The sequence below is a fragment of the Chelonia mydas genome, chromosome 16 (genome assembly GCF_015237465.2).
Source record: "Chelonia mydas isolate rCheMyd1 chromosome 16, rCheMyd1.pri.v2, whole genome shotgun sequence".
Lineage (NCBI taxonomy): Eukaryota > Metazoa > Chordata > Testudines > Cheloniidae > Chelonia > Chelonia mydas.
Window position 1 is genome coordinate 19760655 of NC_057857.1, and position 11972 is coordinate 19772626.

General features: G+C 41.9%; 1 protein-coding gene across 6 annotated transcripts in view; it reads left to right on the forward strand.

Annotated features, from left to right (window-relative positions):
- NACC2 (NACC family member 2) overlaps positions 1-8524 on the forward strand; it is an 81030-nt gene extending 72506 nt beyond the window's left edge. For all 6 annotated transcript variants that reach the window (XM_037879688.2, XM_037879689.2, XM_007060990.4 and 3 more), the window contains exon 6: positions 1622-8524. In XM_037879688.2, coding sequence (XP_037735616.1) covers positions 1622-2121 — 500 coding nt within the window. In that variant the 3' untranslated portion in view covers positions 2122-8524. The remainder of the gene's footprint in view (positions 1-1621) is intronic.
- The last annotated feature ends 3448 nt before the right edge of the window (positions 8525-11972 follow it).

Genomic DNA, 11972 nt, shown 5'->3' on the forward strand with positions numbered 1-11972 from the left:
TTCAGTGATTCAGTGTCGGAGATGCTAAGAACTAATTCCTGTGTTTGTGATCTCTGAATGCGTAGTGCCAGCCACTGGAGCTCTGCTGATTTATACTAGCTGGCCCATTGTTTGTGTTCTGAATATGGGAAAACTAATGATCACAATATAGAAATCCTAATAGAGTTATCATCCTAAAAAAAAAAAAAAAAGAATTTTTATACTTTAAAAATATGTCCCGACAAGGCACAAAACAAGTGGTTAAAATTTGCCTATTACAGTAATTCTTTTGAATAAAAGAAGCATATTAGTAGAGCAAATGGTGCTTGGTGTCGACTGCGAGTGAGGAACTCTGTGGTTTAGAAAAAGCTGGGGTTTTAGTACAGTGAAGCCCATTTAATATGTGCTTGAAGTACAGTGCAAGCCAATGTCCTCTCATATTTTCCCCCTCAATGGATTCTGTCTGGATAGTAAATATTTATGTAAATATCTCACTACAAGATGAAAGTGGAGTGAATTTTTTTTTTTTTTTTTTTTTTTTTGGATCTGTTAAATCTTTCCTCGCCCTAATTGTTGTTCTGCTGCTGAACTCTGAGGGCCTTCTAGCCCCAATGGCAGATCTGTAGGGCGTGGAGGGAGGCAAAGAGGTAGCAAAAGACATTGATCTGTAAAAGTCAGAAATATTGGACTGAATTAATTATTACCTGGGCCGTAGATTGTTCGTGGTGCTTTACAAAGCAAAGCCCAAGTCCCTGAGAAGGAAGAACCTTCCTACTAAAGGCTCAGTCTTGCAAGGTGCTGAGCACCTCCCAAGAGGCACTGAGCACCCTCCACTACTGCTGTAGGAGATGACAGCACCTTCCAGGGGAATTTTGATAAATAGCCATGGATGCCCTGAAATCATAGTACAAGGCCAAATGGATTCCGGACAATAGGGCAAGACCCTATGTCCAGAAAAATCCTGGGGTTTTTAATCTGTATATTACCCATTTAATTACTGATAGTTAAATGAAGGAATGAGTTGAATACCCCAAATATACAGTGAGATCTGAATGAAGTGACCACCAAGAAGTAGTCACCTGATACAGAGACTGGTGGTGTACCTTTACCGTCCTGATAACGTCTCATTCATCACTGCTGCAGAACTCTCTCCTTCTGCCCACAACATGTTTAGTGATGATTTACCTCTAAATAAACGTCTAGTAAACTCCTACTCGAAAATTTGGGAGCAATTTAAGGCATGAACTTCCCTATTGGATAGTAGTGATACCATCTGGAATACAAACTCTCGTGTTTCAGTGTGTAAGCCAGCTGGTAACTGCCTGGGTTTTAGCAATAAACTTCCCCTATGGATAAGTTGTCCTGTAATTGTCCATCAAGGGATTTCTTGTACCTTCCTCTATAGTGTCTGGTACAACTACTGGAAACAGGATATTGGATTAGATGAACCAGTGGTCTCATCCAGTAAAATAACTATGTTCTTGTGATAAAACCATATATTTTCTGTCAGATATAACCGTAGCTGCATGTTATTGATGTCTTGTGGTACAGTTCTGAGATGGGACAAAGGCTATGATCACACAAACTTCTTTGTGTTGCTTATTGTAGTAGTCCTCAGTGATATGTATCCCTGTTTTTGCAGTGTATTGTCAGAATTTTGCCCCAAGTTTTAAGGAAAGCGAGATGAATGTTATCGCAGCCGATATGTGCACCAACGCCCGACGAGTCCGCAAGCGCTGGCTTCCGAAGATTAAGTCCATGTTGCCAGAGGGGATGGAGATGTACCGCACAGTCATGGGCTCCACAACAAACAGTGTCCCCCTGGATCCGGAATTCCAGCCCAGCACCGCTCAAGTCTTTGAGCAGAGAATCTATGCAGAAAGGAGGAGTGATTCGGGAACTATCGTCGCTTTGAGAACTAATGCAGTAAATGTCGATCTAAGCAATGGATCCAACCAATCATTTGAACAGAGTGAGGATGCCGAAGGGGCTGGCTCTGTTATACAGGAGGCAGCTGGAACAGATGCCATGGCATCAGATACCCAAAGCACTCCACAGCCTTTTGAACAAGGTGCCGGTTCCACTAGCCGGCCAGAAACTCCCGTGAGAAGACAAGATGGTACTTATGGAGGGACTTTATAAAAGAGTTTGTGACCTATAAGGGATCTGTAATACTAAAGCTGCTTGCATGCATTACTAATACAAAAAAATGTGATCAAGCCACTTACCTACTGAACTGCTACTGTTGCCTGAAAAAAATGTGATTTTTATTCTGCTTATATTTAAAATTTATGAAGGAAATAATCGCATTCGTTACACTGTAAATGACTAGGTCTCTGCCGACCTACTGAAGAAAAATATTGGACTCCTTTTTGATATTCCTGAGATTAGCCTGTAAGATTGTAGCTTTTTTTTTTAAAGAAGGGGAGGAAAAAGCTTGACACTCCCCGCTGCTGCGCCACATCATCACCCCTTCCCCCCCCATGCATTATTCAGCTCCGTAGTAAAGCCATCATTAACTTCTGCCTCTAGAGAAAGTTTTACCGTCACTTAACAGGAAAGAAAGATGTGTTAAGGTAGAAGTCATCTGACTTAGTCATTTTTGTCTATACAATTGGCTCTAATAAGGCAGGGTGGGGTGGGGAGGGGAATTGCTAAAAAAAACTTTTGTTAAATGATCAGAGAACAGATTCTTAACATTAGTCTTACTAAGTGTGATGCTGTAACCAAGTTCGGAGGGCTCTTCAGTGTCTGTCCGCTGATATATTTTTTTTTTTTTAGTTGCTATAGGATAGGGGTGGCCACACCTTTTGTTTTATATTTGTATGAGTCGGGAGGACTGCGTGGTACTTGCAGATTGAGACCCTGGGTGTGATATTCTTCCGCAGTATGACTGCTGTCTTTCTCTCCCAGAGTTACTCCTTTTTCCCTACCCTCCCTTGCCACAACGTGGTGTAGCTTTCTACTACTGGCCTTCTTGATTTAATCAGCTTCTACAACCTGACTTCCAGCTGCCACCTCTTTTACCTTGTGGCAATGACGAGAGCGAACAGACAGTCGACTGGCCCACTTACCGGGCAACCCCTTGGCCACCTCTTTACTAGGCTAATACTCAATATTTTATATCAGTCCAATCGCTGAGACAGATTGTAACAGTTTCAAAGAGAAACTGAACTGCAGAAATGGGAAAACAGATCTAGATCTAGATAGATATGTTGGTTTTTTCCTTTAAAAAGGTATATGCAAAGGTTATAGGGGAATGATACTTGGAAGTAAGTGTAGCAGGCAGATGGAGTGAGCCTCAGTGAGAATTCAGCTATACCTGGTAATGGTTTGAATGAACTTAGCTTCCAGTGGTGTGCTTGTTACATGGCTTGGAGCGAGGGAACGATCTGATTTAACTTGTAGGCATGCACTAATAACAGCTATCCACTGGTTGGAATGCACCATTGATCACACTCTCCCTCACATTTAGGTGCACGTGATAGGGTTAAAGAAAATGAAGATTCCCCAACCACCTACCCACCGCTTTTAAAATTTAACTGGGCCCTGCAGGAGCCAAAAGTCTACAGTAGCTTTCAGGAACCTGGTTTTCGCCAAGCCACACAGCAGAATGTAGTTGTCAGCTTAAGAGGATGCATTCAACCCCTCCACAAGCAGTATTACTGTCAACAGGAACAGAAAGCCACCTTGCTCTTTTTACTCTAAACAACAGAAAACTTTGCTCCAAAGAGACCATACTTGCTTGAAATAGCAACTCTTCCTCCAAAGATGTCTGTCAAAGTCAGACTGGCCTAGGTTGAAACACCTGGTTTCCTTGACAGCTGCCACAGTCTGTAAGCTCCTAAAGAGGCCTAGAACCTACCCTGTGCTTTTAACATTTAACGTATATTAAATACAAAGGGAAAAATCAGATTTGTTTCCATAATGTTTGGTTCTATCCTTCCATGAAGTGCTTTTTCCTTCTACCTTCTCACTCCAAATACCTCTTCATGGAAAGAGTATCCAGGGGAAATATTTGATCACTTATAAAAGAAATCCTTTCGATGCCCTTCTGGGTACATTTTATGGCACTTTGCCTTCTTGGCCATGTGTCTAACAAGACACTTAGGCATGCATTATTATGCAATAACACACACTGTGTTACATCTGACTGTTAGAACCGTGTGCTAAGTGAAAAGGCAGCTGGTATGTATGTAGGTATATGAGCAAGTCGTAATGGAAGTTTTGTCCTCCAGAGCTATGGGTGGACATGTGTGCTCTCTCTATGTTGACTTCTTCTGAGTGCTTTCATTTTTGAAACCGAAGGTCAGACTAGATCAGAAAATCTCCAGAGTGACAGTAAACCTTTCTTGAAAGTAACGACATCCCCACAACTTCTGAAAACATACCGAGTGCAAAGCATGGCACGCAGTTCCCGGATTGCGCTTCTCATTACCGTGCTTCTTGCGTGAGTTCCATGATTAAGTTTGTACTACTTGCAGAGGCGAGAGAGGATTGCAAGGTTACCTGGATGGGAGTCAGGGAGTCTGTGAGTATGTGCTGAGAGCCAGCATGGAGACAGTGGTGTATGTAGAAAAGGGAAATACCAGGTGCTCATCGGCATGACGCTGATGCTTGATAATGCCAAGCTTGGAATGCTTTTAAGATTCGGGGGGAGGGGAAGTGATATGAAAGCCAAATACGGCTTGTTTTTGTTTGTTTTTCGTTTGTTTTTACTGTGACTAAAATGCCTCCTTTAAAGTTATTTACAATTCCTTGTAAAAACAAAGTTTGAAACTATGAACAAGTGCAAAGTGCACAAATAGTCATTTACAAAGGCTATTGATGGCTATTTAGAGTTGGTTTTGGTAACTGAATTCACAGACAGCGCTTTGCTCAGGGGTTTACTCCTCTCTATATGTAAAAGCGGAGAATGGGGGTGACCCAGCCTTTGGCCATTTTTTTCTTCAATACTTGAAGCTGTGTTTGCATCTTACTAGCTAAATTCTCCAACACTTAAGGTGTTCCAACCTCCTTCTCAATTTGCCCTGAATAAAATACACAGCGGGGTCTATTCTACCTTACATCTTGTGTAGCTCTGAATTGTGTATGATTTGAATCTGACTCTCTTGAGATGTAACTGAGCTGGTATTCTGCCCTCTCCAGTCACATGGATTGGTGCCCTTAAGACCTATGCAAAGTTGTGTGGCTGAGTGGGTATTGTTTGTGTATATTAAAGAGCAGGGCATTTGTGGGCCTCACTTTGCCCACCTCTGCAAATTAAAATTTTCTTCTTGCTATGTTTGAAATGCCCATTCTCTCCTACACGCAGTGCCCAGAGCTCACCGTGTGCTCTGTTTGCATGGTTTATCCAAGTGGCTGGCAGAATATCACACAGAGTATGTACCTTCTGAGCTGCATAGTAGATTGGTGCTTATGTACCACTTGTCAAGATATGGCCCTTGGAACAAATCTTATTAGGGACCATAGAACTAGACTTGCCTGGGGCTGCTTTTTTCAGGGAATTGACTGGTCCAGTTCTTTAACCATTTCACTGTCGCCCCAGATTAATGCTGGGAATCTGTCTCGAATAGACTGACCCAAAACCTCATGGTAGCACGTCCCATATGAAATGAGGGTTGGTGGGTCAGCAGTGTTCGCTGTAAGCCTCCGTTCTCACTGCAAATCCTTCAGCTACTTGGCAGAGTTCATTGCAAGTCAGCAACTTTCCTAAATCTGAGATTAAATGAGCTGGGAAATAGAGATACAAGATTTAAGTCTCTGCTTTACATACCTGCCCTGTGGAGTTCAGTCCTATAATCAGAATGACAGTTTAAGTACTGACTATCCCTTTATATATTTTTTCAGAATGATACTAAAAATCCCCACCTTTTGTGTGGCATTTTTAGTGTTTGGTAAATTTACTGAACCCTCCAGCTGAGATTCACAGTTGGCTAAAGCTTCTCTGGACCAACCTGACTGCAAAACAAATGCATCTAATGCCCTGAACTGGGAGACCCTAGACTGAATTAGCAGCAGAAGTACTTGAATGATTTAGAATGGCTTAGGACAGAGAATCAGAAGAGAGTCAAGTTGCACAGTGAAAAAATATATATTTTTATATCTAGCACAACTTCCTGTAATTTCTTTTTATTTTTTTTTTTATTATTTTTTAATTAGGAAGGCAAACTTTTAAAATGTGAAGGGTGGAGGTTTTTTTCCTTATCTGGTAGATGAGGGCAAGCATTTTGCACTAATGTTTCCTGTGTGTGGAGGATTAATGATATGTTTGAAAATGTATATGGATGATGATTGTATTCTTTGGGGGAAAATAATCCCTTTAAAATACTGAATGTAAAGTGATAACAGAGCAGTCCATTGATTGTATGGGGCTTTCCTGAGTGCCTTAGAATTTTTTGATCATTTTTTCCCAGGAAAACAGATTAAGAAAATCAGATCATAACCAAATCCTCCCTCCTCTTTGTTTACGACACCCTTTTAAATCATAGAATTTGGGGCTGCTTTATAATGTGAATATGAAACTGCATTCATCTAGATCTGGTAGTACAAATCGAAGCATCAGTATTTATGGTATGTCTGCACCTTTATTCATATGCTTGACTATTAGCAATATTACATGTATATTATATATCTAAAGTTATATCAAGCACCTTTTGAAAAAACTGAATGGCGTTCAAGCTTACAAGTTATATGCAGTTGCCATATGGTGTAGATCCCGGACTCTCTCCTCCTTGCTAGCTCAAATTAAAGAACAATGTCCAGATTACAGTTGCTGTGTAGAAGGGTAGCATGACCTTCTACTGTACCTCTATCTCTGTGTGTTAATAGTGTGCGATTCCAGTTTTAGCTAAGATTCGTAACGAAAATGTTATCAACATATGATGGGTTTAACGCACTGATAGGCAGTCCCACCGTGCACCACCTTACTGCAGGGTTGACTCAATGCCAAGCCTTCAGTTTATTGGAGGTTGCCCAGTCTTTCTGGACCTGACCTCCTCACCTACGCAGGTGGAAATCAGTAGTAACTCCACTAAGGTCAGTGGAGTTACACTGCTGGAAGTCCCGTGAAAGTGAGAAGAAAAACAGGCCCCCTGTGCTTTCCTAAGAATGCTGCTCTTCACCGACTGGAGAGGGGGAGACTAGGGAAAACTCATGAAGAAATTCACCTTCGATTCTCCAAAAGCAAAACATGGGTCCACTTTGCCCTGTGTTGTGGACTGTTTGCTTTGATACTTCCTTAGTGAGTGTAACCTTTTTGCAGTCTGTTCTTACTGAAGACTCTCCTAAGGGGGCTAGAATTATTGCTGTGTAAATTCCCAATGGATTCACGCCCAATTGCATACACTTTAATCTTTCTCTTTCCTCTTATTCATTCTCTTGCATAGTGCAGGGCTTTAATATGGAAAGAGAAGCAAAGAATTAAGCTCATCTTATTACAGTCTTTTTTTGAACAGCGACACAAAACTGGAATTGTTCCCTATTTAACACATGTTTAAAGTACCATAGCATTCTAGACATGGTATTCTGCAAAGGACGGATGCATTTCCTCAGTCATTTTACTGCTAAGGTTTTGTTCAGATTGCTTATTTTTATGGAAATATCTTGCTGCAAGTGGAGAAGGGTGTATGGCCCATTAACCAACTGAAAACTTATAGACAACCCCCGTTTGCTTCTACTGGCAGTAAATTCTAAACAGAAAATTGAGAGTTCATAGCTGTCTTGGGCTTCAACTACTGTTTCAAAGTGTTCCTGCTGTATAAATTCGTCATTATGTCAACAAGCAAGCTCCAGACATGATTATTACCATGCCCAAGATATTCAGGGCTTGCTATGATATGGTTATAAAAATGAGGGTTTAAAAAAAAAAAAAGTAAATATAAAAAAATGTTGAAGTCTAAAGCACTCAAATTGGAAAACCTTCAAGTGTTCTGATCAGTTTCTTCCATTCTAAGCATTTTGCACACGATTGTGATTTTTATGTCAAAATAAAAGCCAAAACTTGCAATACTATTTTTAGCAGACAAAAAACAAAACAAAAAAAACCTAAGTATAAATGTATAAATATTTTTGACTTGAACATGTGGATGGCACTTGATTCAAATAGAACATTAATCCTTTGGACAGAATGTTTGGAAAAAAGACTTAAAGTACCAGGTTGTTTTTAAAGAGTCTGTATAGGGTATTAAGTAGTACTGTAATTCATGACTGTTTAAAAAAAACAACTTTCTGTTCTGTAAGAAAAATTTCACAGTATCACTGAGTTACGTTTCTCAACTGTCTCAGCCACGAAAGATGCTAGCTTTTCTAAATTGTGCATTATTCACTAGTATTTATGTGCTGTTACTCCGTATAGTTAAGACTGTTATTTTGTAGCCATGGCTGACACAATATATCAGTAACTAAAAAAATAAATAAACCCCAGGAGTTCGGAGTGTGCTCATAGCTGTTTTCATATGATGAGAAATCCATTAAAAAAGAACCAGATGTGATCATTAATTGTAAAATTCACATTTACAAAATAATAAATTAAATTAAATTAAAAGCTCTTCTGTGCCTTATTTCCCCCTCCCCTTTTGGAATACAGACTCCAAGGATGGTTAGTAATCATGAGTGGGTGGCTTGGAGGTAGAGAGATGAGAAATCTCTGATGACTGGACGAGGCGGCACGGTGGTCTTCAGTGAATTTTGGCTTTGAAAAAATGACTGAGATCTTGCGCTGAGAGGCAGGAGGGGGGGCTTAGGAGCTAATCAAAACTGCAAACAAACATCGCGGAAGAGCAGCAAAATGACTGCCAGTTTTCTATGCCTGGGTCTAAGTGTCTGATGCAAATCCATTGAAGTCAATGGAAAGATTCCCATTGACTTTGTATCCATCCTATAACACCCTGCAGTAAGAAAAACAGTTCTACATTTTAACCTCTGCCCGGTTCTTGTAATATGCCTAATACTCGTCTAAATGGTCCATTCTTAGAATTAAAACAAAAAAACAAAACAAACCGGTATGTCGTCTTCACAAAGGCAGTGACTGCTAATTGCCTGGAGTTACAAAAATCCCAGGTGTGTACACTCTAGCATTTCTGTGGCCCCACAGGAATTTTATAGAGTTGTACATTTGAATGGGTGTCTGAGCCCTGCTTTGCACTATGCAGGCCAATGTGGATGGGTGTATGTAGACTTGTTTAACTGCTTGTTTGCCAGGAGGCAACTGGCCAACAAGAAGAGTTTCAGAAGTCTCGAGTAGAGATGGCTAACGTTGCTCGGTAAAGGCCTACGACGGTGGTGTATATAGTATTGACTGCATGTTTTATTTTTTTTTAATGGAATTACAGTATCAAATTCAGCACAGCTGGTATGTAAATAGGTTCTATTGGTATAGTACTAATAGAAAATACCTGTGCAAACCAGTTCCATAAGTAGTATTACATGCATACTCTGAAATCCTAGCTAGACATTTCCAAAAGTAGCATGGTGTGAATCACGTTTTTGGATACACTCCCTTGTTAGTATTTATTAGTTGTATTGTACAGTCTGGGAGCCCCAGTCATGTACCAAGACCCCATTGTACTCAGTATAAAAGGGCAGTTCATGCCCCAAAGAGATTACAAAGTATAAGACCAGATACAACAAATGGACACACGCTGGGGGGAGGTACAAGAAAACGATGAGAAAATATTGGTCAGCACAATAGAGAGTGCACGCAAGCCATCTACGTGTCACGTTTGATGTAGGCAACACAGCAAAGAAGAGTTATAAGGCACAATTTGGGGGTGAGTGTAGAGGTAGCTTTCCCAATGTTTAGGAGGAGCTCCTCCCAAACGGGAGGGTCAGCGTGGGAGAAAGCACAAGGAGGGAGCTTGTTTGAAAATGTAACAAGTGGGTGATGGAGGCTAGGATCGTGAGCTGATCTGCGTTCCCAGTCAGTTTATATGGAGAGCTTATCAATAAAGGGTCAATCTTTCCTTGCATACACACAAAGGAGTCAGACAATTCAGGGACTTCTGCTTCATAGAGCCTCTGAGGCTTGTTTTTGTACTGCACAGACAGGTACATGGATAACTTTAGCTGACCGCAAACCGTGCCCAGAAATTTCACCACTTCAGCAGCATTGTGAATTAGAGCTGAAGCTTCCATTGCCCCAGGGGGTACAGGGCTCACATGATGTGTAGAGCGGTGCACACACACCCTGCTTCCTCGTACCAGGAAGCTGAACTCCATTTCACTTGTCCAACGTGCTGCTGTCGCTATGACAGATTTGTCTCCTCAGCCGTTCCAATGGCAAATTCAGATGCGTTGCATACCGTATCTGTCATTCCTTGTCCCGTATGGCTAATGGGTTATTAGAATAACGTATTCATGGTACCATCCATCTTCATTTGCCAAAGAGTGAGCCAAAAGAAATCCCCAGCGTCCACAGAACTGAGAGTGTGCACAATGAAGTCCCCCCAACCAACCCTAAATGAATAAATTAAATTAAGGAAATTAATATAATCTAAAAAATCAAAAAGAGAAGTGCCACAGGCTTCGATATGGCTATTGGCTTCACATGGAAGGTACCCAGATACCATGGTGATGGGCAGTAGTATAAAACTAAGATAAATGGATAGGAGATAGCAATATGGGAGAGCTGAACAAAACAAATTAAAGCTTTTCCCCCATACAGCTGAGCTTATGTTGAAAGCAAAAAAGGTTTCATTGATTAAAGTACTGAGCAGGTGGTAGCACTCCGGGAGTGTCTCTTCTCCACAGGGACCCAAGATATGGCATTTTCTATGAGTAACAGAGCCTGGCAAAAGTTAGAAGGGGGCATATCTACCCCCTCCATGTGGTTGGGCTTACGGAGAGATTCAAAGATAGAAAATAACCGGCTGGGACTGTGGTCATGGGAGTCAATAATGCTGGAGAAATAGTGCTCTTTGGCAAGGAGGGTGGTGGAACTGGAGGAGGAGAGAACAAATTTGTCTCGGAGGAAGTCTGCATGGTCATGGGGCTTTTAGACATTGAATGCCCTGCCCTCTGCCTCCAGCTGTATGAGAAGACAGTAAATCACATCTCAGGAGCTGCGTTCTGCAGGGGCATGTGAGATCTGCCTCCTAGAACACAAACTTTTTCATCTGGTTTCTTTCAGGACAATGTGTAGCTTGGTGAGATCATCTTTACTCCCGCCTGCTTTCAAAACCTGTTAGGGAAGAGAGGGCAGAGCCTGCCATGCACTTCACATTCTGGAGGAAACCCGCTTGTGCGCAGAGCACCAATATAAGGTATATGCACTACATCAGCCCTCAAAATAGGACTTACATGGGTGAATTTCACCCACAGTGCACAAAACAAAGAATACAGGAGAGGTCATTTTCCTAGTCCGTCACTTTGACCATGTCACCCCCTCTTTGAGTCCTTCCACTGGCTCCCCCTTCTGTGGCTCGCAATCAAGCTGTTGACACTCTCCTCCGATCTCTTCTGAAAGTGAATGGGTTCCACCTTCAATCCCCATATAAGAGGGTATTTTCCAGTGAATCAAATGGGCTAGTGAGATGTTGCATTCAGCCTCTGAAAGTGAAGTATTAATGCTGTGTAACCTGTCAGCTGTCTCCCTTTGCCCACCATAGCAAACCCAAATACTGCTACGTCTTACCCAACCAGCCTCCAGGGTAGGCACGATGATGGGCAGTTCGCTACCCGACGCACATTGGAGCAAATCTTACTGGTCCTGCTATGGCGGAGCCTTTACCGGGTGCATCTCGCATCATACCACCGGCCTGTTTGGGAGTGATGTACCATCCGGTGGGAGGTGCCTGAAAGGGTTGCCATAGAGATGCACACCTGTGAGGAGGGGCTTGGAAGGAGACGGAGAGCCATATTGGGCATTCGGTCAGCTTAGACCAACACCAGGGAGAGCAGCTGAGGAATTCTGTCTCCTGGGGAAGAGTTTTCAGGACATGCTGGGGTCTCGCTAACTTCATTTTTCTTTCATGTTGCTGCCTGTGTCCTGCTCA